Source organism: Syngnathus floridae, chromosome 2 (assembly GCF_059516105.1).
Source record: "Syngnathus floridae isolate MCC-2025c chromosome 2, RoL_Sflo_1.0, whole genome shotgun sequence".
In the NCBI taxonomy this organism is placed as follows: domain Eukaryota; kingdom Metazoa; phylum Chordata; class Actinopteri; order Syngnathiformes; family Syngnathidae; genus Syngnathus; species Syngnathus floridae.
Window position 1 is genome coordinate 8175235 of NC_142414.1, and position 27166 is coordinate 8202400.

General features: G+C 43.5%; 3 protein-coding genes and 1 long non-coding RNA gene across 7 annotated transcripts; 2 read left to right on the top strand and 2 right to left on the bottom strand.

Annotated features, from left to right (window-relative positions):
• Positions 1 to 449: 449 nt before the first annotated feature.
• On the top strand, positions 450 to 4806 carry LOC148401529 (calcitonin gene-related peptide type 1 receptor-like). Of its 2 annotated transcripts, XM_088369766.1 has the most exons (13): positions 450 to 580; positions 1248 to 1304; positions 1385 to 1532; positions 1967 to 2077; positions 2273 to 2385; positions 2462 to 2553; positions 2717 to 2843; positions 2915 to 3068; positions 3135 to 3195; positions 3280 to 3346; positions 3656 to 3874; positions 3940 to 3981; positions 4055 to 4806. In XM_088369766.1, exons 1-13 carry the CDS (start codon positions 566 to 568, stop codon positions 4259 to 4261), a joined length of 1413 nt encoding a protein of 470 aa, XP_088225892.1. In that variant the 5' UTR covers positions 450 to 565; the 3' UTR covers positions 4262 to 4806. The 2 variants fall into 2 exon arrangements, with proteins under 2 accessions (XP_088225892.1, XP_088225891.1); XM_088369765.1 differs by having other exon boundaries at positions 2915 to 3195.
• Positions 4807 to 6297: 1491 nt separating this feature from the next.
• Positions 6298 to 26950, top strand: pjvk (pejvakin). 3 transcript variants are annotated; one of them, XM_088369930.1, is made up of 9 exons: positions 6298 to 6417; positions 21800 to 21878; positions 22702 to 22746; positions 24627 to 24902; positions 24968 to 25163; positions 25411 to 25552; positions 26203 to 26320; positions 26382 to 26525; positions 26583 to 26950. In XM_088369930.1, exons 4-9 carry the CDS (start codon positions 24689 to 24691, stop codon positions 26882 to 26884), a joined length of 1116 nt encoding a protein of 371 aa, XP_088226056.1. In that variant the 5' UTR covers positions 6298 to 6417; positions 21800 to 21878; positions 22702 to 22746; positions 24627 to 24688; the 3' UTR covers positions 26885 to 26950. The 3 variants fall into 3 exon arrangements, with proteins under 3 accessions (XP_088226056.1, XP_088226055.1, XP_088226057.1); XM_088369929.1 differs by having other exon boundaries at positions 21800 to 21873; XM_088369931.1 differs by lacking the exon at positions 21800 to 21878 and having other exon boundaries at positions 6317 to 6417.
• Positions 7272 to 9088, bottom strand: LOC148401531 (uncharacterized). The gene is made up of 3 exons (XR_015857304.1): positions 8753 to 9088; positions 7798 to 8003; positions 7272 to 7628 (listed from the first exon to the last, which is right to left on the bottom strand). It is a non-coding gene; the product is annotated as an uncharacterized LOC148401531 (long non-coding RNA).
• On the bottom strand, positions 9233 to 22911 carry LOC148401532 (uncharacterized). The gene is made up of 55 exons (XM_088369193.1): positions 22679 to 22911; positions 20426 to 20641; positions 19536 to 19757; positions 19382 to 19398; positions 18974 to 19006; positions 18848 to 18880; positions 18714 to 18767; positions 18418 to 18510; positions 18241 to 18318; positions 18125 to 18169; positions 17745 to 17798; positions 17584 to 17637; positions 16948 to 17001; positions 16811 to 16864; positions 16680 to 16733; positions 16552 to 16596; positions 16422 to 16475; positions 16293 to 16337; positions 16167 to 16220; positions 15991 to 16089; positions 15867 to 15911; positions 15695 to 15793; positions 15576 to 15629; positions 15393 to 15500; positions 15266 to 15319; positions 14940 to 15038; positions 14800 to 14853; positions 14627 to 14725; positions 14496 to 14549; positions 14355 to 14408; positions 14191 to 14244; positions 14071 to 14124; positions 13915 to 13959; positions 13743 to 13841; positions 13544 to 13651; positions 13408 to 13461; positions 13229 to 13282; positions 13056 to 13109; positions 12918 to 12971; positions 12731 to 12838; positions 12557 to 12610; positions 12430 to 12483; positions 12194 to 12355; positions 12013 to 12120; positions 11825 to 11932; positions 11692 to 11745; positions 11514 to 11621; positions 11385 to 11438; positions 11201 to 11308; positions 11074 to 11127; positions 10894 to 11001; positions 10483 to 10819; positions 10223 to 10413; positions 9905 to 10144; positions 9233 to 9820 (listed from the first exon to the last, which is right to left on the bottom strand). Exons 1-55 carry the CDS (start codon positions 22773 to 22775, stop codon positions 9674 to 9676), a joined length of 4746 nt encoding a protein of 1581 aa, XP_088225319.1. The 5' UTR covers positions 22776 to 22911; the 3' UTR covers positions 9233 to 9673.
• Positions 26951 to 27166: the final 216 nt, after the last annotated feature.

The window sequence follows — 27166 nt, forward strand, 5'->3', positions numbered from 1 at the left end:
AAGTATGCATTTTACCCATTTTAGTCAAAACTGTAAAAACATGGTGAGGTCACTGGGTTATACACTAAATGCAGTTTTTACAACTAATATGACATCTAATTTATTTGAATATGCTTTAAGTCTATCTATTCCTATACGATTGCAAAAATGTTTTAAATTGTGTGTTAATTGTGTCGTCGATTTAAAATAAAATTGTTGAAAATTCTATGTATTAATCACATCAGTGAATATAAATATTGCATTTATATATAATATATATAAATGCATATACTGTAAACAGTGTATACTGCTGTATGAAGTATAAGTGATTGTGTGTCTGTGTGTACCTGTATTGTGTTACCATCTCCTCTGCAGGGATGTCCCTTTTACGCCTCCATGGAAGGCGAACACATGATGTCATCCTCAAAGTGTCCTTATCAGGACAGCTCAGTGTTGCTTCAGACCGTGGAGGCTAACACAGCAGACACACTGACTCCTCATGAGCACAGATTGAATCTTTTTTTTTTTTTTTTTTTCTTTAGCTCACCGACAAGAAAGGGCAAGTTTAGGGATTGTGTTTAAAAAAATGGCATCTGCAAAGGTAAGCTCTTGTTTATGCTTCCGTTCCATGGTGATATGATTAGACAATGGTGTGTGTGCGTTTGATGCTGGAAATATCACGTGTGTATTCATTTAAATTAGGCTGAATGGATTTGCATTGATCTAGATGCACAAATAATTGATTGAAGAGATTACAAACAATATTGATTAGAAATAGATGAAAGTAGTTGCTTTGCATTGAGCCATAACAATATACGGCCATACTGCCGTTTAGATTTTAGGAGCCACACCTCACACAATGCAAAGCATTAATAAAAAAAAGTTTGAACTTTGCCAGGAAGTGAATGAACACATAGACATTCATTTGGCTAAACTTGCTCAATAAGTCACCTAAAATACACAAGCAGGAAGGAAACTGTGGAGGCCGAGGGGGAAAAAAAGGCTGAATCTGTAATCTAATGCGAAACAAGGAATCCAGCAATCACACGGGGGAAAAAGATTTTCTATGCTTTGTTTACACAATTTATCATTTTAAATTAAATGAACCCTTTTTACTAAAAAAAAACCAACCTCTGCCCAAAAAGTCACCCAAGATATTTCATTCTATTCTATTTTTCTATTTATTTAATTTCTATTCTACATAAAAAAAATTAAAAAAAAACATTTTTTTATTTTTCCCCCTTAAAAACTTTCTCCATCTTCCTCAGAAAATGCATCCAGCAATTCGCTTGATGTTTCTCCTGGTCATGTGCTCCCTCGCCAAGGTAGTAAACATCCATGCACAAGTCGATTCAATGCTCGGATAACATTTCTAATCAGGAAGGTTGTGCTTCATTGGTGTCAGCTCCTTGTGGCTGAAGAAAATCCAGAGGACGCCCATCAGGAACATTCCAATCATTACGGGGAGCATCCGGCAACTATCGCCATGGCCCAGTACAAGTGCTTCCAGCGGATGGTGAGAGGAGACCATCACCGGAGAACGCAATCGGCGGGTGAGCATGATGATGATGTTGATGATGATGTTGATGATGTTGATGATGATGGTGATGATGTTGATGATGGTGATGATGATGGTGATGATGATGATGATTATGATGTTGATGATGATGTTGACGATGATGATGATGGTGGTGATGTTGATGATGATGGTGATGATGATGTCGATGATGATGGTGATGATGATGATGATGATAATTATGATGTTGATGATGATGAAGTTGATGAGATGTGATGATGATAATGATGGTGATGATGATGGTGATGATGGCGATGATGAAGGTGACGATGGTGTGATGAAGATGACGTGATCATGACGTTGGTGATGATGATGATGTTGACGATGACAGCGATGATGATGATGATGATGCTTGGCAAGGCCAAAGTGGCTAAGGCATTTCAGATTGATGATTTGACGTTTTTCCCGCAGGACTCGTGTGCAACATGACCTGGGACGGTTGGCTGTGCTGGGACGAGACCGAAGCAGGGCTCGTAACGGAGCAGGGCTGTCCGGATTATTACAAAGACTTTGACCCTCATGGTAATTTGACCTTGTATTACTCCATTTCGAGATGAGTCATAGTTGAGGGGACACAAGAAAAACACATTTTGCATCCTTTGGATACTTCTGAATACTTATGAGAGAAAACAAAAAAAAAAAAAAAGAGAAAATGCTATTTTATCAACTTGAACTATTCTGATTGATTCTAACTCCAAGTTTACATTTTGCCATCAGCGCTAGCCTCCAAAGTTTGTACGAAAACAGGCGATTGGTGGCGTCACCCAGAGAGCAACCGGACATGGACGGACTTTACCAACTGCCAAGCCAACACGACACATCACGGCACAGTGAGAGCAAATCAAATCTCAGTAAACCCATCAAGCCTCCGAAATGTTCTTCAGTGAAATATTGTGTTTATCCCAGGTGGCCATGACGCACTTCTACCTGGTCATGATAGGTCACGGGTTGTCACTAGTCTCACTCATCATATCGCTGGGAATATTCTTCCATTTTAAGTAAGCACCTGTTTATTCCATTTTTTTAAATTATCTTTATTTACAGGCTCCGCCTCTAATAAGAATAGGGTAGCAAAGCAGACTAAAAGGTTTTCCAGCCTTAATTGAAATTTTAACAGCCAATCAGAATCTCTCGCTGGTCCCCCCCCCCCCCCCCCTACAGGAGTCTGAGCTGTCAGAGGATCACACTGCACAAGAACCTCTTCATCTCATTTGTTCTGAACTCGGTCATCACGGTGGTGTGGTTGACCAAGGTGGCCAAGAAACAAGGACAGACGTACAACGACTCGGTAAGCTAACCACTGTCTTGCCAGGGGCGATCCACGAATTGGTTATCACGTGATTGTTTTTCCGGCGCTAGGCGAGCTGCAAGCTACTGATGTTCATCCATCTCTACCTGCTGAGCTGCAACTACTTCTGGATGCTGTGCGAGGGCATCTACCTGCACACTCTGATCGTGGTGGCCGTGTTTGCAGAGAAGCAGCATCTCTTGTGGTATTATCTGCTCGGCTGGGGTGAGTACGGAACGGAAGGAGGGATCTCGCAAGATATTTTTTGCTCAGGTGCTTTTGACTCTGCAGGTTTCCCGCTGGTGCCGGCAGTGCTGCACGCTGTAGCACGCCAATGTTACTATAATGACAAGTGAGTTTGTTGAAATCGAAAAGAAGAAGATCTTGCTAAGCATTTTTGGTTCATTTGAGAAAGCTTGGTTTTTTGTTTTGACAGATGCTGGGTCAGCTCCGATACATCCTTGCTCTACATCATCCATGGGCCCATCTGTGCTGCCTTGGTGGTGAGTGGCAAACCATTCAGAATGTTGCATCTTGGTTTCCGATCAGAACAAAAAGTTTCGAAAATTTCCCTCCAGTCCTTAAGACTGGCTTCCAGTCGGCTGTAAAATACATTTTGAAATCCCACTACTGGTCTACAAATTACCAAACGGTTTAGGTCCCGATCACATGAAAAAAATTCCAATGCAACCCAGTCTGATGTCTGAGCCCAGACTTCGAAGTAAACATGGTGAAGCAGCATTTAGCCGTTGTGCTGCACACATATGGATGTCCGAGGCGAGCCTGCTTTTAAATCCAGCTCTATCTTGCAGGTGAACCTCTTCTTCCTCCTGAACATCGTACGGGTTCTCATCACCAAACTGCGAGTAACCCACCAGGCCGAGTCCAGCCTGTACATGCGGGCGGTGAGGGCCACACTCATCCTCATCCCGCTTCTCGGCATTCAATTCGTGCTGCTTCCCTACAAGCCTCAGGAACACTGGGTTTCTGAGATCTATCTTTACATTATGGAGATCCTCATGCACTACCAGGTGAGCGCTGACTCAGCATTCAAAACAGTATTTTGATGCCTTACTCACGAGTCTGGTGCTTTCAGGGTCTCCTCGTGTCCACCATATTCTGCTTCTTTAACGGAGAGGTAAGCAAATAAAGTTTTGCAACCCTGAATTGAAGTAATTCCAATCATGACCTTTGACCTCTCCCCTCGTAAGGTTCAGAGTGTTTTGCGGAGACACTGGAATCAGCAGAGGATGCAATTTGCCGGGACGTTTGCCAACGCCGATTTGTTCCGTTCGGCATCCTACGTGGCGTCGTCCCTCACCGAAGTTCACCGCTGCTACAGCATCGAGAGTCACACCGAGCACACCAACGGCAAAAGCTACTCGGACATTTTCCGATCTGACAGCCCGTTTGTGTGACGAGGACTTTTCCGTACAGGATTCAGAAGAGGGTTCGAGGAACTGAGATGATTTTTTTTTTTCATCTTTTCACAACTTTTGTCTCGCAAAACTTTTCACCAGATTCACAACCAGATTCACTGGAACGTCTTTTTTTTTTTTTTCTCGGGTTCAACTGCATGCTTTCAGAAATTTTGAAGGCCGAATGAAGCTCCTCAGCTGAGTTTTTTTGACTTTTGAACAAGATTTTTTCTTTCCAGGTGAAATTTCAAACCTGGAAAACACTATAAACTTTCCAGGTGAACTTTAATAGTTGCAACTGTGGCGTTGTAGTCACATTTCTCGCTTTCTCATTTTCGAGTATGGCACGTTTTGTCTCAATTGTTTTATTTATAACTCCTTTCATGTACACTTCAAAAAGGTTCATGTGGTTCCTTTTTCCCAAAATGCTGGAGAGGAAATAATGATGTAATAATGGCGAGCTTTTTTTTTTTTTTTTTTTTGCTTTGCAATTTGCATTAACATTGTATAGAAGGAACTTATAACGTGGCTGTAAATAAAATTGGCTGTGCATTGACAAAACTGCTCTCACCAACTTTTATATGGAAGAAAAAAAAATTCTCTTTGAAACAAACATGAAAGAAAAGGCCGCATTTCCTTTTCGGACCTAAAAAGTGGACCGCCGCTTCCAGACAAAGTGACGGCATGCTATTTACTTTTCATCCATTCGAGGAAATCCCAAAGGAAAACGCCTCCAGTGCATCATTTAGCCAGCTGGAAAAGTCACCTGACACACTTTCAACCTGCACCAAAGCAGGATGTTTACCATTTATCAGTAGCCCCGCCTCCCGTATTGACGCCCTCTGCTTGAGGCATCATTGACTTCCTATTTCCAAGAATACTTTTGCACGAAACCTTTTGAAGCTTGCCAGCTTCCTCCTTCTCGTAACCAACAATTGTTTACCTCAGCAGTCTTTAATAAAATGGGAAGAGCCTTTTTTTTCCCATTCCCAAATTCCCGTATGATCATCTTAAAATGGGAATATTTGAAGAAACATTACCGTAATGAGTGAATTGGGACGTGACATCATTCGAAATATTTCCACGTATTTGGCCGGATCGATGCGTGATGTGGACACTTGAGTGCGGGAACATGGCACTCCTGAGAACAATAGAAAGAGTTCTTGGCCATACTTGAGGGTGTGGAGGGCGAGCAATTCAAGGGTGAGCTATGTGGCCTGCATGTGTGGATGTGACCCGGTCTGGGCGGGGATGCAGGATGTCCGCACGGCCCTTGCAAACCCGCACGGCCTCAACGTGGAGAGACCAAAGGGTGGAGGCATGTATCATGTGATCATGTCCATGTTTGAGTGTCAAGCTGGGCCTGATCAATTATGATAAAAATTCAACAATGAAAATAATTAAAATACATACAGTAGTGCAGTAGGCCCATGTGTTCATCAGAAATATAGGGAGATGAGATTTGTTCCTAAAATGTAAACTTAGCAATATTACAAGCCATTGTGCAGAATTCAAAATAACAAAAACAAAAATCAGTACGTAAATGATGAAATTAAAATCTGTGGCACATCATGTAGACAGCTAGCTTGATGAAAATCACACCTGAATAAAAAGCTAGCTCTTAAAGACTTGAGGCAAAAATGTCGTCCGAGAAAATTAAATACAATTGAACTGAAATGATGCTTTAGTTCATAACTCCCTTAATTTTTCTTAGCATCTTCTGAAAGTATACTGTCATCAATTATTTCCATCGAATGTTTTAAATATATTTCCTTTTTGATTTTATTAACTCACTAATTGTTATTTAGTAATGTATACCCCACCGAGAATCAACAAAGACCTAGTGTTAGAAAGGTTCCAATGTTGATGCTAAAAATCAATATATAGTTTGTGTTGAATGTTGTCGCGTTGGAAAGTTACGTCACCGCGTCTTAAGTCTCGCGTGAGTTATCTGAACTTATCGCGATTCTTGCAGTTCGTGCGCAGCGCTAAATTACAGACGGGAGTTACGTCACTGCGCTTTAAGTCTCGCGTGAGTTACTTTCGTCTTATCGCGATTATTGCAGTTTGCGTAGCGATATGTTACAGACGGAAGTTCGAAGTTTCTGGAATCGACTGATCGTGTTGCTGTGATAGTGTGCGTCTTTGACAGAAAAGTGAGTACATACATTTAATTTTTACTACTGACAACTTTTATGCCGTTTGTCTGTTCTCGGTTTGTTTCGTGTGCGCGCCGTTTGATTGACAGTTTGCCTCGCATCGTACACGCACGACTACAGCCGTCGTCTAACTGTTGCCAGCAAATGTATTTGTTTGTCTTGATGACTTATGTTTGGTGTGTTGTCTAGAATATTTCATTTATGGTTATTTTAGTATAGTGGAACAGTTACATCCAGTCAGTTATGTCATGTGTGCCGTCTACCAGTGTTGTGTGACGTCAGACGTCGAGCGTTGTGACTGTGATCCCTCGCTACTTCGCGTTTTGTTTATCGCGGCTTCACTACATCGCGGATTTTTTTTCCAAATTAAAAACAATTTAAAAGTCAATATAAAACTTCTAAATTGAGGAAACATGTGTCTAACCTTTAGGACAATGTAGTATTGCTCCAAATGTTCGTTTACATTCCTTTAGAAGTCCGTTTTTGCGCGTTAGCACGATCGTGAATTAGCATCTTTCCGCTAACTTGTTAGCCTGCCCAATACTTCTTGTTGGTGATCGCACTTCGCGGATTTCACTTATCGCGGGTGGTTTAAAGAACCAATTTTCCGCGATAAACGAGGGATTATTGTATTTCCAATGTCTTGAAACTCAGTAAAATAAATGAAGCATGTTTGATACTCGTGTGACACACATTTTCAGCAACATAGTTGAGAGTATTTGTTTTAAATAAATGATATTCCAGTGAATAACCTACTTTAAAACTACAATAACTGTTATGAATATCAAAACAGCCTCCGCCGATTATGTAGATCATTTAAAATGATTTAATCATAATATCTGATTTATAATTTGACTTCAACAAGCATGGCGGAAAAAAAAGAGGTCATACAGCTTTCATACAGGATTACTTTCTTTGCAAAGGTTGGTGAGGGTTAGGAAGGTTAGCTACCAACAAGTCTTGCAGTGTGAAAATGATTTGATATCGCTGACGGCGATGATTGGAACAAACGGGCAGAAACAATCCCAGTATTTCAGCTTCTGAGACTTTCTTCAGTACGTGCAGGGCGTAAGCTCGGTCTCGTCTTCAGCATCAACTGCCAACAGGAACTTCCTCACTCCTCTTCCAGTTTCCTGCCATTGTTCTCTATGCTGCCACCATATGAGGCTCCGCCCAGGATCTTGGAAAAGGTGCGACGTTAAAATGGCCTGAACAATTATGGTGTGAGAAAAGAAAATGTCAAATATTAAATATCAACACACCCTTTCAGTCATTTTTTCGTCAGATTTGAGAATCTGCGTTTTTCCACCTGAGTGGCAGCATTTGTGGGTGTAAAATGACTAAATGGGTCATTTCAGAGAAACCATTGGTACAAACCATTGCGGCATATTCCAATTTGAACGTAAACGAACACCACTGAGTCCTTCTCAGCATGTTCCTCAAGCGTTTTGTCTGCTGCGCGCCGTGCAGGAAGGAAAAGGAGTTGCTGGGAAATCTCGTACAGAGGCTCCTCAGCGAGCGAGAGACATCCCAGCTGGGGTCGGCTGGGTGTGACTTCCAAGTCATCTCAGGGTCGCGGGCGCCTGGAGAGTTTAATTATGTTCAATGATTCCCTGAGGAAAAATTCAGGACGATGCAAGATGTTTACAAATAAATGTGGTCTCTTCTCAAGGTTTCTCATTTCCCCTAGTAGGAGTTTTGAGTTTTTCCTTGCCCTCCTTGGAGTTTAAGATCAGGGGATGTTTGAGAATATTTGTCAATTTTTACACATGAGTGTTGTTAGTCACCTAAACGTTGAACAAAGACTGAGGTGTACCGAAGTCAAATTCCTTGTTTGGCACGCTCAAACATGGTCAATAAAAATTATTGAATCTTGAAAAATGACAAAAAAATGAGTATGCAAGTAAAAAATGCAAAGAGGTTTGAGGGATTGATTTATTTTTTTTGATGGTGTTGACTGGTTGGAGGCTGGCTCCTTTTGGTAAACATTTTGAAATGAGACTTTGCTGCTATTTTGCTATGCTATATCTTGTTAATTTTTTTAATGGTGTTTTAATTAAGAGATTTTTTTTTGCCATAGAGGTCAAGTGATGATGAGCCAAAAAGCTTTTGTGCTAGCTGTAATTTTGAAACCTTACCCGTGAGCGCATATATATATTATAATTAAATTGAATGTGTGGAATATTTATGCACACTTGAGACACTGGAAATATTTTCTGACTGTCTTGTCTCCACTGGAAAAGCTCCCAAGTGAGAACATGTGCAGTCGGAAATGGGCGATACACACATATACACACACGCCTCAGAATCCTCATGTTCAAATTTTCCTCACATTATGAAAATAGCAAGCCATCTAAAATGACCTCGTCCACCGATGCCCGGCGTGGCAGCAGGAAGTGGCGAGAGTGGGTTTTCTTTCAGCGTTGGTTCCGCGGCGAGGTCGAGCCAGCAACATGTGCAGGCTGAACTTTGGCTCTTATGCTTCCTGCAAGGAGGCCTTCCTCCTCTCAAGCGCTTTGTGCTCGCTCACACACCCCGACATTTAGACACGTTGAAATTTGGGGAAACGCCTGCCGTGTCAGCATGTGTGCTCAAGCTAGCAGCCGAGCATTTGTAGCCTCAAAGAAATTGACAATTTTGCGTCAACCTTTCATTCCGGCCTCCTAGCGAGGAACTTCCGCCATCTGAAGATTTTCTGCAAATGGACGGCGCCCCCTAGAGGAGAAACGTGGAAGTTGTTTGCCGTTTTCTAAGCGCTCAATCAATGTTAATTTTATTATCGTGCTTTATTGTGTGCAATGAGCTCAGCCGCCCCGGAAAAAGACATTTATTCTAAATCAATTGTCAACAATCAAACAAATAAATTTAAATTTACAGTCAAGCGTGTAGCATTTACAGGTGACATTTCAAAGCATTTTGTTTGACTAAATATTTATCTGAACAGAAAATCAGGATCAAATATTTTAGCTCATCCAGATTGAGAGCATGTAAACATCTGTATTGAAAATATCTTAGTCTGTATTTATTTATTTTTTAATCTAAATGCCAAGTATGGCTTCTCCTCTCTGCGTTTCGGCGTTTGTTGATTCAAAAGACTATACGAGGGTTTCACAGAGAAGAAGATGAATAAATAATGGTGGCCTTCTACCAGCCGCACGTCTTTTTCCAGCCACGGCAATGATGTAACTTTCATCCACAGCGCTCACAGGAAGTGGAGTCATTTTCTCAAATTCACACGCGACGATTTCTCGGTCTATGAGAAGCACACAGGTCCAATGTCGAGGCCGAACTCTTGATTGGCCTTTCCGATGTCCATGGGAGCTACGTCGGCAATGGGCAGCCTGATTGGGGTTTGAGTCCTGTATTCCAACACTGTCTTAGCCCAGTCGCCGTTGGACTTCTGAGGAGACACAAGGAGGAGACGCAAAACATGCAACTCTGTCCCATCTCGGATGTTTTTTGTCATTTTTTGCTGATGACTTACCGCGCAGCCATCTTCGATGACGGTGTATCGCAGGCGGTTGGTGCCCTGCGCCCTCAACTCCTGACCGTTGGCCCCTTTAAGGATCAGGGCTTTCTTCATGGTCCCTTTGCCGTCTTTGTAAGCCAGGCTGTTCTTGCAGTGGTAGGTGAAGCTCTGGTGGGATTCTTTGGAGAGACGCTGCAGGAGCTTCATTTGAACGGCCACCGTGTTTGGCTCCTCGTCGACGTTGCCGTAGCGGAACTGAAATGGTTTGAATGGGTCAATGCTAAGTGAAGAAAATCATATCTGGGAACTGCAATGATGACATCATCTGCTTACTGGGGTTCCGCTGTACATCTCGGCTCCGAACCAAACGGGTTTGTTGGCACTGGGAGTGGATTTTGTCCACCAGGATTTGCGGGAAATATTGGCTGGGTTGGCATTAATGCAGGTTTCACCGTTGTCCATGTTGCAGAAGACCTTGATGGCATCTTTTGTGCTTCCTTGGTTGGGGTCAATCCAGTACTCGCCTGTAGACAAACACAACGTAGGTTAACGCTCGTCTATTTTTTTTAAGTATTATTGAGAAGAAGACTTACCGCTTGATTTCTGTGGGTAGCATTGCTTGATGTCCTGACATGTCTTTGCGGGGTTCTCTTTTGTTCCATCTGGACTGCGAATGTCTTGCAAACGCCTGCTGAGGGTCTTCAGAGCGCCATGAGCGATGATGGGACTCTTATCAGGAAGAGCCTCATCTTTATTAAATTCGGGAAGTGGAGGAGGGTCGGCCGCCACGTCATCCTTGAAGAACTCTATGGCGTCGGGCACGCCACGCTCATCCAAATCCATGGGAGCTGCATAGTATTCATCCACAGCTGCTGTTGGAGGTCCAGGAGGGCCTGGAGGTCCAGGTGGTCCCGGTTCTCCGATAGGGCCCTGACAATGCAAAGGAAGTAGCATGGTGGCTTTGGTCTACGAGAAGACTGCTCAACCTTGTACCAAAGTGTTACCTGAACTCCGATGTCACCGCTGTTTCCTCTGCTTCCAGGAGCACCCATTGCTCCTGGCTGGCCGATGTTCCCTTCCTTCCCAGGTGGACCCATGACGCCAGTAGGACCCTGTGCAGTCGTGAAATGATGTAGTTCTATTGGGTTTTATCTTCAGTTCTGACAAAGTTATCTGCAACTTACCCTTGGTCCAGCTGGTCCAACAATACCTCGAGGACCGGCGTCCCCTGTAGCCCCCTGAGGAACAAAAAAGGGTCTTCATTTTTTTCTTCTCTTCAAAGACACGTACAAAGGTATAATAGCAACTTACAGCAAGTCCTGGCAAACCCTGGAGTCCAGTAAAACCTATGTGACCTTTCTGACCCTTTTCTCCTTGTTCACCATCTGGTCCTTTATCTCCCTGTGGTCCTTGGGGGCCCTAGAAAATATATTAAAAAAAAGATTCAATATCAAGGTTGACGATAGAAAAAATGAGACGATGCAGTTATTCTCACCGCTTTGCCTCGTACTCCAGGTGCTCCGTGGGGCCCAGGAGAACCTTTGCCACCCTGAATCCAAAATAACAGGAATCAGCAAACTGATGTCGCCATTTATATTTGAATCACTGCGTCGATACAACTCACGTTTTCACCTCTGGGTCCAGGACTACCCGTAGCTCCCACAGGACCCTCATTCCCTGGAGAACCTGGGCCTCCAGCCAAACCCTCGGGACCAGCATTACCTCGATCGCCCTGTAAAGTCCCAGAGCGGTGATGAGTACGCACGAGTCTGGCCACGGCCTTGTCATGTGTCTACACGTACCCTTGCCCCTACGAGTCCGTCGCTCCCGGGTGGTCCCTCTTCACCAGTCACGCCCTGATTGAACACACAACAAACTTGACAAACACACTCATGCAAATTACCTTTGGCATACCCTCCAGTAAAACCCAACAACCTCAGGGCCCGGATCTCCTCTTGGCCCGGTGGCTCCCGCTGGTCCAACTCCACCAGGAGGACCTTTTCCACCTGGTACTCCAGCAGCTCCCGGTTTCCCAGGCAGACCCTGCATAAAAAGAAGGATCAGACATTGTGATCTTGGTTCACCTGCTGGAAATGGTTGATAGCAGGAGTATTCTGGCATACCGCAGAACCGGGCAGGCCTGGCATAGCTCCCTCTCCTCTCGCTCCAGGATGACCAACTACGCCTCGCTGTCCTGCAGCACCGGGAGGTCCTGGAGGTCCAAGAGGACCCTAATGAAGAAACACAAGACCAATCAAGGATTGTGCGCAGTATGTGCAGCAGGTGGTGATTAGTAAAACCCACCGGGGAACCATCCTCTCCAGAATCACCCTTCTCTCCAGATGTGCCTGCCGGGCCCGGAGCGCCAATCTCGCCTTGAAGTCCAGAGGGCCCATTTTCACCACGAATACCAGGGGGGCCTTGCTTTCCAGTTGGACCAATGGGTCCATCTGCTCCGGTAGCACCCTAGCGGATACACAAAGGCAAGATTGCAAGTGACCATATAAAAAATGTTCTTTACAAAATCCAAGTGGACTCACAAGAGAACCAGGTGGACCAACACCTCCGGGTAAGCCAGGGAAACCAGCTGAACCCTGTGGGAAGAGAACACTTCTAATAAAGCGGATGTGCCAAGCTTCTCCACAGAACCACGGTGGGTGGACTCACCGCTGAGCCCTGTGTTCCTCTGCCACCTTTGAGTCCGGTCAGACCAACCGCGCCCTGAAACAGACATTTCCATTAATTCACAAGTCTTGCTTGGCTCACTGAACCACAATCAAGTCCTACATTTTTTAGCTCACTAGAAACAGATATCAATTTGATTTGGTTACTAATACACACCTGTACTCCCGGTATGCCAGCCAGTCCTGGTGGTCCATGTGGTCCTGCCTCTCCCTTAAGGCCTGGTTCTCCGGTCTCACCTTTCACTCCAGGCTGACCTTCAGCACCCTGGCAAAAAAAATGATGCACCCATAAATATGTGCAGTTGGGACCAATTACAGCACAGGGTAGAATGTTTTGAACTCACTGCTGGTCCGGGGAAACCTGCAGCACCGGTTGCTCCGGGCTCACCACCAGAACCCTGTTAATCATTGGCACACACTTGAAAGTCAGAAGCAGCAGTGATTGTTCACCATCCATTCCGATGACAGTATGTTTTTCTCACTGGCACTCCTGCTGTCCCTCGCCGTCCGTTGCGTCCTGGGGCGCCTGGTTCTCCCTAAAAAATACAGACGTACATGGAAAAGAGGTCTTTGGGATTTGCTCCATCAATCCAATCAAATCGATTCTGTACAAAGTCATGTTTTGATTCAAAGCTTAAACATTAGGAAGTCTCACCTTGGCGCCGTTGGCTCCGACTGCACCTGGAGGGCCAACTGGACCTGATCCACCCTTTAATAGACAAATATGTCTCATTGTAGAATGCGTAATAACATAGCCATCACACACATTTATTAGACCCTCTAACGACTGGACACCCCTGATTAAACAATCCGTCTTTGGTGCAAACAACTCACTCGAATTCCATCAGCTCCAGCTTTGCCTTCGAGTCCCATCTCACCCACGGAGCCCTGTCCAACGAGATACGAGTTACTTTCACTTCATGTGCCAAGCACCAAAATTGGCTTTGGTGCTGCTGTAGGCAACACTTACCACATCCCCCTTTGGGCCGGAGGATCCTGGGATGCCTCTTTCCCCTGGCATCCCCTGAAGTCCTGGACTTCCCGTTTCACCGGTAGTTCCCTTTACGCCAGCTTTTCCCTAAAAACAACCCAACATTCAAATGAATGCGACTAACGATTTTATAGCTTTAACTCAAAGATAGAACCAGTGTCATTTATTCCTCTGATACCTTGAATCCATCTGGGCCTGGACTACCTGGACTACCCTTAGGTCCCTGTAGTCCTTTAGGTCCGGTTTCACCTCTAGCACCAGGAGCGCCTCGTTCTCCCTGTTGGCAGAGTCGTGTCGTATTTGTCCAGTGGGTTGACACTGGAGAAGCCAAACAAGAACCGGCGACTTACCCTCAACCCTGAAGTTCCGGCAGAACCTTCCTCTCCAGCAAGTCCCTGGAAGCACCGTTAAGAATATTTTATTGGCGCGTCGGTACTGAAATAATCCGTGCTACTTTGAGTGGGTGGAAAAATTTCAAGAGGGTAATGTGAGATTTATTTACACACCTCAGATCCTGGTTTACCAGATTCACCGGGTGGGCCTGGCACTCCGGGCAAACCCTGTAAAATAAAACCCCACATGTTTAAATAAGCAAGTTCACACATATGTTAAAGTGTCGGTTTTACCTGAAAGCCATTAGGTCCCTGTGATCCCTGCTCGCCTCGCTTGCCCGCGGTACCCTGCACAGTAGTGGATCAGAAGTTGTAAAGGTGCAGATCATTTCGCAGTTACATTGTGGAATATACGCAAGATTGAGAGAATGTGATTGGTTGATAACTGAGCCACTTACCGCTGGGCCAGTTGGACCGGCAGGACCCTCCTCTCCGTCTTTTCCGTTCACTCCCTGGAGGACGTTTGTAATATTTTGTCATCACTTCTGTTTTTAATTAATAGTAAATGTACTTTGAATTTCTAACAGAACGTAACATACTCTTTGACCAGGTGAGCCAGTACTGCCCGCTTCGCCGGTCTTCCCAGGGTCGCCCTGAAAGTTACAAAGGAGTCAGCGTCATCTATTGAAAAAAATGGGTTCATATTCTACGCAAAATGAGTCAAACTGACAGTGAGGCCTTTTGGTCCTGACGAGCCCATAATTCCTGCTAAACCTCGACCTCCCGTAGAACCAGGTGGGCCTGGTTTACCATCATCTCCTGCTGAGCCCTGCAGACAGCATCAAATATTCAAAAATGCAGAATTACCTGAAGAAAGACTCACAAAGTAGAACTCGAATAAACCTGTGGGCCCGGTTTGCCTTCTTCTCCTTCGGCGCCCATAATTCCAGACAGGCCCTGTTTGACAGACCATAGCATCACGGTTGGGAAAATACATCTTCCTTCAAGCTTGAGGAACAACCGTGGGGTTAAAATGGTCTTACCCGAGCACCAGTTAAACCGGGCTCTCCAGGTCGTCCCAGATCTCCGGGTGGACCTTTGGTGCCTGGTGTGCCAGGCAGCCCTCTTTCGCCCAGAGCTCCCTGCGACAGCAGAACAGCACGTTTTGAAAAAGAGGGAAATAGAATGTCCATCTCACTTGCTTCTGAGGCAATGAATTAAATAAATAAATAATGCCCAAAAGCTTGAGGAGATCTCAAGTTTGTTGCACAAGTAAGGAGGACATAAACACAATGCTGCTTCACTTTATTTCAGTTTGAAGGCACAAAGGGAACTCAGGGATCTTCTTGAATATATTTAACGAACTTACTTTTGCACCCGGAAAACCATCTGTGCCATGGAACCCACGATTTCCAGGGATGCCCTGTAACAAATCCATATGTTAAAATTGGATGACAAAAATGTCTGCATATTGGGATCATATTAGGCCAACTCACAGTCTCGCCAGGAGGTCCTGGGTCACCGATAGACCCCGCATCACCTCGAGGTCCGCGCTTTCCCTCATCTCCCATGGGGCCAATCAAACCCGGAGAACCATGGTCACCCTGGCAACAAGTTGCAATCACACAAGTTTAACCTGTGCTCCACCTGCTATAGCTACAAAAGATGTTTTTTCATACTCTTTCGCCTTTCAGTCCAGCTTCTCCTTTGATTCCAGCCACGCCACCGTCACCCTGGAGAAAAGATGACTCTTCACATAAGTGACAAAAGACAGAGAGAAAGTGCCATCTCAATTTACATCTTGGCCTTTTGGTCCCTGAGCTCCTGTGGTTCCCTGAGGTCCAGGGGGCCCGACCGGGCCTACGATCCCTGATGCACCCATGGGACCCGCTAGTCCCTGGAAAGAAGTCGTAGAGTCAATAAGGAACTTTACTGATACCAAAAAGGAAATTGATAGTTGGCTCACGTACTGTTGCCCCTCTGGCTCCTGGCGCTCCATCGGATCCTACGGAACCCTTTTAACAACCAATGACGAGGTTAATAACAACACCATAAACTTTTTGGCTCATTAAAAAGATGAGGGCAATTGCTCACCTGTTGTCCGGTGGGCCCTGGTGGTCCGACATGACCCGCATCTCCTCGGGGTCCCTGCTGACCTGGACTTCCTCTCATGCCAATAGGTCCTATTTCACCCTGGGGAGGTACATAAGGTCCTTCAGTGGATTGGCTAAGCTAATTTGTCAAATTTCAAGGCAGAACTACAATGGCACCTTCTGTCCTGGGCCACCTGGGAATCCTGGCACACCGGGGATTCCAATCGGACCCTGTGGATGAAGGATGTCATGATTTTTATTTTGACACCGGCATTGAATAATGACAACACGAATAATACTTACCAAGGGACCTGGTTTGCCTGCATGTCCTGCGGCACCGCGTTTTCCCTAAACCAGAAACAGATGAAATGATCCATCTTGCAACATTATGGGCTCTACAAACAAACATGGATGACGGCTGGTTGTGCCTACCACAGCACCGGATGGGCCTGCTCTGCCTCTCTCTCCCATCAAACCTGGTGGGCCCTGAAAGACAAGGAAGACTCAATACATATCTGTCCACATCCAGCGTTGTGGTGTTCCAATTGGATTTGTTGCCTACCACTGGACCAGTCGCACCCATGGCACCGGGAGTACCAGAAGTGCCCTGCAGAACACAATGACAAGGAGTTAAGTTAAAAAAAAAATTGGCTCTAGTGTTTTATTGTGTCATCAATATTAAAATCCTACCTTGATACCGACAACACCGGGATCACCTCTAGGTCCAAAAATGCCCGTCTCACCCTGTTGGAGAAAGATTGACAAGTGTTTCACTAATGTCCAAAAAAGTATAGAAAATTAAAAAACAAACAGGGATTTACCTTGTGACCTTTTTGACCTGGAATACCTGGAGAACCAGGTAACCCTCGAGCACCCTGATCGGATGACATTATCAAATATGAAATCAATGGAGCTGAACAATAAACCAAAGAGGTAAATGTGGGAATTGTTTGTTTACCAGTGATCCTGGGAATCCCGTCTCTCCAGGAGCACCAGGGGGTCCGGTCTCCCCCTATGCAAAATAAAAACAGTGGTTGTGTACATGAGAATCAATCAAACCATGATTTTAGTTCACCAATTTTTGAACAATAAAAGATTTTTAAAGCACGCAGGGCTTCATAAGATTACACTGGTCAACATGTTTTTGCTGCATTTTTGAATCAGAGATGCAATTTGACTTTTCTAAATGAGCCTAATTTATTTTTCTCAGCGCATCAGGTTGAAATAATAATAATAATAGATTAGTTTTTATGCATAGTATTTAATATATGACTGTTTTGTAACGGTAGATTCAAATATTCTATTTGTGAGCAATAGGTGGAAAAAAAAGGGGTGGGGTTAAGTATTATACTTCTTCCCACTCCTTTTTTGAACAATGTGTTTTGCTGTTATCTTATTATTATTATTTAAATTTCCTCTTTTCTTATTTTCGGTTGTAAATTACTTTTTTATATTGTTTGAAATAAATAAATTTCATTCATTTATTAAATAATAATAATAATACAGGGACTCATGAAGACATCTCTTATAATCTGCCATTGACCAGTGTTATTAAATGAATGAATAGATTTTTCTTCCGTAAGTTTTCACTGACATCAGGACCACTTTTTCCTGGCAACCCTTCTGGTCCTCGAAGACCCGGTTCACCCTAAACACAAGCAAAGGTCAAAGTTTGAGACACAAAGAGCAGATGTGCCTGCAGTCCATGACTGCAGGCTTGGCATCAAGGTCGAAATGGCAGCATGAAGATTTTACCATATGACCTGGGTCTCCAGCCTCGCCTGGGAGTCCCTGGCCACCGGGTGGACCCTGAACAAGAAAGGACAGGAAATGTCAGCCAACCATCCCAACCAAAGATCAATGCTGGACAGTTGAAAAAAAAAAAAACTTCATTTCCATTTGCAGGTGCTCAAACGCAAGTCTACCATTATCACTTTGTGTCACCCTCTAAAACAAACAAAGCCTGTCAGGAAATTTCATTTTTCCTTCACTTTTAATAGAGAGATTTTTTTTCCCTCCAACTTCCCGCTTAATATAAATCGGTCCACTGAGGGAAACCATAACTAGGATGTGGCGAGATGAGTTCCTGCTTTGTAGTCATTTTACTGACTCTTCTACACGTGTGCCAAACCTACTGGTGGTCCAGTCGCACCGGGAGGTCCTCGTGATCCTGCTTCACCCTGAAACAGGAACAAGCGGCTTATTACGAGCTGCGTCATAATTCCGAATGGACATACTGGCTTGCACTCACCCTTGATCCCGACACCATTCCGGTCAGGCCTGCTGATTTCTCATTAAATCCTGAAGCCATTTGTGACACAAAGTTTCCCTTTGGGTGATAAAAAAGGACATGAATGTATGTATTGTTAGGTTTTTATTTATTTTTTGCTTGGCTAAGGTGAAACGCTGGATGGAGAATCAATCTCACCCCAGGGAGGGAAGGAAAACCAGGGGGACCAGACGCGCCTGGGTTTCCTGGTATGCCAGGCTCTCCATCAAAACCTGGGGGCCCTTGGAATCCCTATCATGAAATTTTTACGTCAACATGTTTGTCATCAAAATACAAAATATAAGGTTCTTTTATGTCTTGTATTTGAACATCAAAATAAAAGGAAGATGTCAAGACAGAGATAAAGATTAGCTCTATTTGTCAAGTGATTGACACTTCTCTTCCTCTAAGGTCAAAGTTCAAGGACCCAAGGTCTCACAATGGTTCCGACTTACCCGTCTGCCTTTAAATCCTCTATGTCCGGTTCTCCCCTGAGCACCTGGAGGACCCTGAAACCAAAACCCACAGGATACGTTTGGTTTTAAATTTATTGTGACCTTGCTGGTGCTTTTAGCGAATAAAAACTCACGGAGGGTCCTTGAGGTCCAGGGATTCCTACCAGCTGATGCGAGAGTAAAAAATATCATGTTATAAAAATGTTGCGAAACAAGAGAGAACCTTTTAATATTTGCATATATTGCGATTTATAACTTACCTGTGGAATATCACCTGGTTCACCCTTTTGTCCCTATAAAAGAAAGATATCAATCTTTAGTACATGCACACCTCATTTAAATACTTGATGATTCATAATCCATTCATTTCAAAATTTGTCACAGCTCTGGAAAAAGTGAGACAAAAAAAGCAAAAAAAAAAAAAGATATTTTGACTTTTGAAATTTTATGCGAATAAATCCTGTAGATGTGAATATTTCTATTTGGAATTTTGGAGTCAAAAGTCGTTTCAGAATAAGCTAAAATAAAACCTTCAAATTGGAAAATCCTAGAAGCTGATCATTTTCAGGGGTGTCTTGAAAATTTCCAGTGCTGTATGCCCATAACATCCCTCACCCCTTCATATTATATCAAAAAGTTATATTGAAAATGAAAATATCATAACTTACCCTATAACCCATGATTGCTGGAAGAGGAAGCGATAAAACAAACAAACAAAAAGATCATTTCATTATATATGAAAAAAAATGTTACTGATGAACACTTTAACGTTGCACAGCAGCGCACCCTTGTGGGTGGGGTGCATTACTACAGTGGATTTACCAATGTGCCTGGTGGCGCTGGCCAGGTTTTCACACACTGGGCAGCACTCGCCCTCGGGGGTCACCATCTTAAGGCAGCCGGGCACCATCTCGCACTGCACGTCGCTGCAGACACTCACGCCGTTGTCGCACACGCACACGGCGCACAGTGCCGGCTTCCAGATGTCGTTGTGAGCGTAGGTTTCGCCATCCACTACGCAGCTCAAGCCCTCCTCCACGGGAGCTGAATTGGGGTCAAGCGTAGAATGAGTCAAGGCAGGCATAATCATGTTAAAGATTTTTTTTTTTTTTATCTTTTTTTAAATTCTTTTTTATTCGTATTTTATTCTTTATTATTCTTTTTTAATTCTTTTTTATTCGTATTTTATTCTTTTTTATTCTTATTCTTTTATTTTTTTAATTATAGTTTATTTTATTTTTGTATAGATTTTTTTTTTACTCACCCATTTGCTGTATTTGTTATCAGGCCTAAGCATTAAAATCCATTTTGTGGCGTATTGATGCCAATTAACTATGTGAAGTGAGTTAAGGATCATAAATTAGACAAAACTAGTGCTTTGCCACCATCTTTGGCATCTTGGTACCATGCAACTATGTAAATTATAGACAGTTGAGGAGTGTCACTTTGATAAAAGTAATGCTCTGCCGCCATCTTGATGCCAAGGAACTATGGTGACGTGAGTGGAGGAAATCTGAAGCTCCATAAAGAAACAAATATATAAATAAAGTATTTAATTGTATCTTGTGACATCTCGATACCACAAATTTTGATGAAGTAAGTGGAGGAGCTCCATTTAGACACACATAGTGCTTTGACGCCATTTTGTGACGTCTTAGTACCACAAATTTGAGTTGAGGCGTTCCATTTAGTCAAAAGTGACACACACGAACCTGCGGAAGGGTCTGACGTGGGAGCGGCGGCGCCGGGGGTGACGCACACCGGGCAACACTCGCCCTCCGGGGTCACCGTCTGGGCGCAGTCGCCGAGGTCGTCGCAGGTCACGGTCTCGCACGTGACGCTGCCCGACTCGCACACGCAGATCCGGCAAGGTTCCGGGCTCCACATTTCTTTGTTGGCGTACACTTGTCCATTGTCGGCGCACGTGGCTATTTGGAAAAAGTCAAATTTGCACTTTGCTGAGTTATTTATACACCAAATGAATGCTTGGCCTCCTCGATTTTATACTTCTTAGGTTAATTGAAGACTCGGAATCGAGAGAGAATGATTGTTTTTCTAACTTCTCACCCACAACCCTATTGAGGATTTTTTTTTTTTTCGGAATGGACTTCAGTTGCCAACAGAGTATCTCAAATAGCACCAGAAGATAAATGCCAAGTAATTCAAGGGCATTAAGTTAAAAAAAAAAAAAATGAAGGAATTTGTGGGTAACAATGGAAGTTGTCCAAGTTTACTTCATTTGTCTGGGAATTTAATTTTCATTGATAAATTATAAGATGGCAGAAGGTAGTCAACCTGTTTTTCCATTTGTCAGCTTTGTGCTCAAATTTCCCAGCAAATTTATGAATAAAAATAAACATTTTTTCACTATTCATACTTTTGGTGCCATTTTTTTTTTTTTTTTTTGATTGAGTCATCCATAGCTATGCTCAACGTAATCATTTGTAAAGTGATGTAATTAACACATTCTTATAATGTTGATAGCTAACAATTAAAAAAATAACAGACTCCATTGGGGCTTTCCACTGCAATGTATGAAGACAGTGATTAAGGAGCGAGCAATTAAATTGTGGTTAACTCCATCCTGACAGGAATTCACCAAGTGATCAGTAGATGTATTAATGACTTTCATGTGCTATTTCAATTTTTTTTTTTTTTTTTTGGGTAAGCTTTTTGCATACTGGTTCGGGTCGCTTTTGTCCAGAATGTGGCCACCTGCTGCAAGCTTTCTACGTGGGTCATAATTATGTGGTGAAGCCTCTCCCCGCCCGCGCTAGACACTCCTTCTCGCCAGCAGTAGTTATTTTAGGGGAAACCACACGAGATGGTATATACGTTGGCTTTGGCCTGAAACGTGTGGTTTGTCTTTTTTTTTTTTTTTTATGCCACGCCTGCAACCCCCCTGGAGAATCGAGAATCGGTTCTTTTCCTCGTTGTTCTTAGTTAAACTTTAAGCTAGGTTGTGGGGTGTTTTTTTTTTTTTTTTTTAATTATGGTCACATAAAAAAATTCAAGCTGAATTTTGAGAAATAAATCTCAGCACTACTTGAGGTGGACGCCCCAAAAATCCTTTTCTCTATTTACAGCTCAACTTCAGGAACAATTTGTGACACCTGTCTGAAACGGCGTCCTCCAAAAAAGAAAGCAGCGAGTGAAATGAGTAAGGCAAGCATATTGAAGTTGTCTCCTCCAGTGGAGCAGAACTCAACATCCTTTCACTGAGGGTGTGTCTTGTGTGCCTCCGGGTCCAAAGCTGACCAAAATTAGTGGCCTGCTTTTGTCCGTCGCGTCCACCAGGCCACATCATTACAGGAGTGAAGCTCGGAAGGCCTTCATTGGGTGCCGACCTCGCACCGAAATAGATCGGCTGAAGGATTATTTTGTTTTTCCAGCTTGGCATGTTTGTGACGTAGAAAAAGTAGTCAAGAAGGTTAAATCAAACTTTCTTAACTGTCCACAATTAATTTTTTTTTTTATTCCAGCACATCACACATGGAGCTTCATCAACATGCCAAAACTTTATTTTAAATTAAATTTAAGGGATGATGATGGATGATAATTCGGCCTGCAATCCCGCAAAAATTAGATTTGATTCTCTTGACGCGATGCAGGCAGCCTCTATTCAAACGTCTTCAAAATATCACAATCAAAATGATCTTCTGGATGCGCCTTCAAACCGCCTCAAAAGTTAAATAGAGAAAAAAAAAAAATCCATGCATCCATCCATTTTCTGTTATGTGACCGTTGGCCAATAGGTGGCGCTCACCCAGGACTGGTCGCATGTATGAGCCAAATATTTTTTAATCAATCCCCCTCACATTCCCATCCACGGACAATTTATACTCGATTTTACCATTAATATAAATAACGATATCACATATACAATAATATATGCCATAAAATGTCTCCTTGACGACAGTGTGGTCCAAAGAGACAAAACCGTACAAAGAGGGTCAACTACTCACCGTTCTTGGTTGTTTCTTGGCAGGAGACGGTAATCACCTGAGTTAGGGAGATGGCGGCCAGGAGGAAGGTAATCCTCATGTGCACGGAGGGGCCCATGGTTGCACGCCAAGCAGGCACGCGAGGACCTCACTCACACACACTCACACAAACACACTCAAAAGAGGCCGACCCGGAGCTACAGCATCCAGCCCCAAAGATCCCAATATCCCTGAGTGCAGCGGACTCCCGGATGAGCTGGGCTCCCTCTCCTCCTCCCCCTCTTCCTCCCTCCTCCTTTCCTCATCGTCGCTTCACGTTCCACTCGAGGGCCAACCTCCCCCCGGCAGACGCCGCTTTCGTCTTTGAACGTGTAATTAAAGGCTGCCTGGAAATCCAACCAAGAATTTGGAAAGATGGGAGTGCAAAAAAAAAAAGAAGAAAATGATTTATCGCGTATGACCTTTGACCCTAATTTGCTTTATTGTGTGATTTCTTCTCATTGGCTGATAGAGGAACATTTTTTTTGGTCTTAATTTTGATGACACATGTTGAAGATGCTTCCAAACTTTTGATTGGCATTTTATTTAGCGTACTTGCAGCGCCCAAGTTGCATCATCCTCTCGGTGGACGATGATGGGAGCATGAAAGGGGCGAGGCGGACAAATTAGAAACATGAGATCAGCACGTTTTTTTTTGTCTGCCAGTTCATCAGCTGCTCAGAGACGTTGCCCGGCCTGCTTTGAAGGCACGTTCTAAAAACATACAAAATTGCAGAGGAATTGTCAAAAAAAAAATTCTTGAAACCAGCTAAGCCACAAATACATGTTCAGTAAATCACACACCACGTATAAAAAGAAAAAAATTGGCTGCCGTTAGACAGAAGCCTTATATGCCCAAATTTAGCCTTCTATTTTTTTTTTCATTAAATTAGTTTGCATGGAAACTAACTTTAACAAGTTGCTGTTTGGTAACCTGACAATTTTTTTTTTCAATTTCCACAGCGCTTTCGAAGAAACGACAATGATAAAATTATTCAATCTTATCCTCAGTGACTTTAAAAAAGTCAAATAGCTCTTGATAGGAAAAATGTTCCCCCACCCAAAGTTATGTTGAGGTGACATAAAGAACAAGCTACACATTTATTTCTGGCCATGTCAAGTCATAAAATGGAACCACAAAAGAGGGAAGGCCAGCCCACACACCATATGTCATCATATTAACTGCATTTCATGTATATAAGAAGAAGAATGTGTGTAGGTTTCAATTTTAAATTGATACCTATTATCATACTATATTATTATTCATATAAACTAATAGTGGACTAAAAATAAAAGCAGTAAGACAAATACAATTCACTATTATTCCATCACATTTTATATTTTATTTTTAGTTGATTTTTTTTGACGGTTTTAGTTGTGTTTGTATTACATCACTCACACACATTTGAAATAATAATAAAAAACATTAACTACAGTGTGTTCTGTATTACCGTATTTTCCGCACTATAAGGCACACTTAAAAACCTTCAATTTTCTCAAAAGCCGACAGTGCGCCTTATAATCCGGTGCGCTTTATATATGGACCAATATCGATTTGTGTATGAGGACTAATTTATCAAAGTAAGCTTTACGTGTTTGTTTTGTGGGTTGTGTGGTATTAACATTTGAGCAACGTTGAGTTATTGATATGTTTTCACTATTTCAAGTGTTACTATATTGGGATTGCATTAACGTTTCAACAACGTTGAGTTATTTATTCTATGCGCCTTATAATCCAATGCGCCTTATATGAACAAAGTTTTAAAATGGGCCATTCATTGAAGGTGCGCCTTATAATCCAGTGTGCCTTATAGTGCGGAAAATACGGTACATTTGGACTTCCAATCTGCTTTTTTCATGGGTCATGTGACAGGAAGTTTCCACCTCGTGTGCACACCTATTACCTTACAAACTCTGCATTATTGAACAGCCAGCGTGAGAAGAGACACGCAGGGATGAGTACGCAGGGCTAGTCCCGCTCCTCCGTTTGAGATGTTTGCAGCCGCCACCAAGAACTTTGTCAAGCAGGTGGGCGACACCGGAAGGTTGGTCCCCGTCCCGAGTCTGAGCGAGGCCGACCGCTATCAGCCTCTCAGTCTTGTCACCAGGAAGAGAAAGAGACGTTTCTGGAAGAAGAAGAACAAATACGCCGCCACTGCGTTCTCCCTCAAGGACATCCTGGTCGGGGAGAAGGAGATCACAGCAGGTACAACTAGTTAGGAGCTCCAAAGTCTCGTCATTCAATCAATAAAGTGGTTTTACTTTCTTCAGGTGTATCCTCTTATCAGCTGCTCAACTACGAGGATAAATCGGACGTAGCCCTCAACGGTCGCCTCGGAAACCACCTCATCAACGACGTGGGCTTCAACGTCAGCGGCTCCGACTCGGTGGCCGTCAAAGCTTCCTTCGGTATCGTGACCAAACACGAGGTGGAAGTACCCACGTTGCTGCGGGAACTCAACTCCAGGTCAATCACATCGTGCAGATCCGAAAATCTTTGTTTTTCTGACATGCGATAGCTGAGCCAAAAAAGAACACCTTGTCCTTTTCTCACCTGAACTGAAGATAAGACCATCGAGTAGCTAGTATGCCGTCTGACCTATTTGTGACTGAGGGAATACGAGAAGAAGGCTTCCCTGAATAAATGATCGTGTTATTCTACACTCGAGCGGCCATGTTTGATGCACAACCAAAATTGAACCTTTGCATGACAGGAAAGTGGAGGTGGAACACTGCCTGGTCCGCCAATGCAGGGAGAGCAGATGGAGCGTCCTGTGCGTGGTCATGGAGAGCATACGCACCACTCGCCAGTGCTCGCTGACGGTCCACGCCGGCATGAGGGGGGCCACCATGAGGGTAAACACAAATTCAGAAAACAATTCAGAAAACATTTGATGAAAAACAGCTTAGACCAGTTTGTCTCATCCTCCTATCTCCAAAAATGGTTTGAAAATATTGAACTAGTGCAGTTTGAATATTTAATTCAGTGATTTGTATACGTACCACTAGAGGGCGCCTGCACATCACTAGTGTAGATTTCTACCAGTACAGTAATCCCTCGTTTATCGCGGATAATTGGTTCCAAAAACCACCCGCGATAAGTGAAATTTGTGAAGTACGGTCACCAAGAAGAAGTACTGGGCAGGCTAACGAGTTAGCGGAAAGATGCTAATTCGTGATCATGCTAACACGCGAAAACGGAAAAGAATGTAAACGAAAATTTGGAGCAATACTACATTGTTCTAAAGGTTAGACACGTTTGCTCAATTTAGAAGTTTTATTTTGACTTTTAAATGTTTTTTTGATTCGGAAGAAAAATCTGCGATGTAGTGAAACCGCGATAAACGAAACGCGAAGTAGCGAAGGATCACGAGGAGCAAAAGAAATCGCTGTCAGTCTGATTTAACATCCACAAATAATTTGTTTTCAAGTCAGATTATCCACTTTATATTTCAAGGACTGCATGCAAATGAACAAAAATCAATTATTCGTCTTTTTCACCGCAGTTTCAGATCGACGATGGCAGGAACCCAAAAGGCCGAGATAAGGCCATTGTCATCCCGGCTCACACCACCATCGCCTTCAGCATCTGCGAGCTCTTTGTTCGACTGGACGGGCGGCTCGGTAAGAAGGTCAATCAATCTTCCAGTAAATTACTGACAATCTCCATGCTCATTTGGATCAGATATCTGCGTTGCCCCGGGGTCTCGAGGGGGATTCGAACAAGAGCAAATTAGTGAGCAGCTGGGCGGTTTCATCGGTCACTTCTCAATGGGTCGACTGCGCCGTTTCCTGTCAGGCATCATCTACGGGAACCCCTTCAGAGCAGGTACAGTCGTGGTCCCCTCATCCGTCCTTCCACCGGGTCTTAACAGTGTGCTTGCAGATGACAGAATACTGGAAGAGCTGAGTCACTCCGATAACTTTATGGACGACACGATGACGGACTACTACGAGAAAGCCGCCAGCATGACCGACGTCTCCTCGGCCTACCTGAGGCAAAGCTCCCACACGCGCGTCAACCTTCTCAAACACAATATCGCCAAAGGGTCGTGTGCACTTTGCGGCATGGGCAATCAAAAAAGGGAAACGGTCTATGGTTGTTTGGAATGCTCATTTGCTGGGCATAAATATGTGCGACTGCATGTTGTGCCTTGTTTTGACCTTTGGCACAAAACTCTTAAGTGATGACGTTTTTGTTTTCACAATTAAATATTTGTGTTGCTCCAAAAATAAAAGTAACTGTCGACAATGGTGGAAAGTAGCCAAGTATAATGACTTACCTTGCTATGCTGGGTACGGACTTTTACTGACTAGCAAGCTGATTGTAATGTTTTACAAATCTGTATTAAATTTTTGAAGGATTTTAGCATAAATTGACATTATAATGTGTAGATACATCCAACTTCTCACGTAGGATAAAAATGCACACATATACGGACATAAACTCGTGCACATGCCCCAAAATAT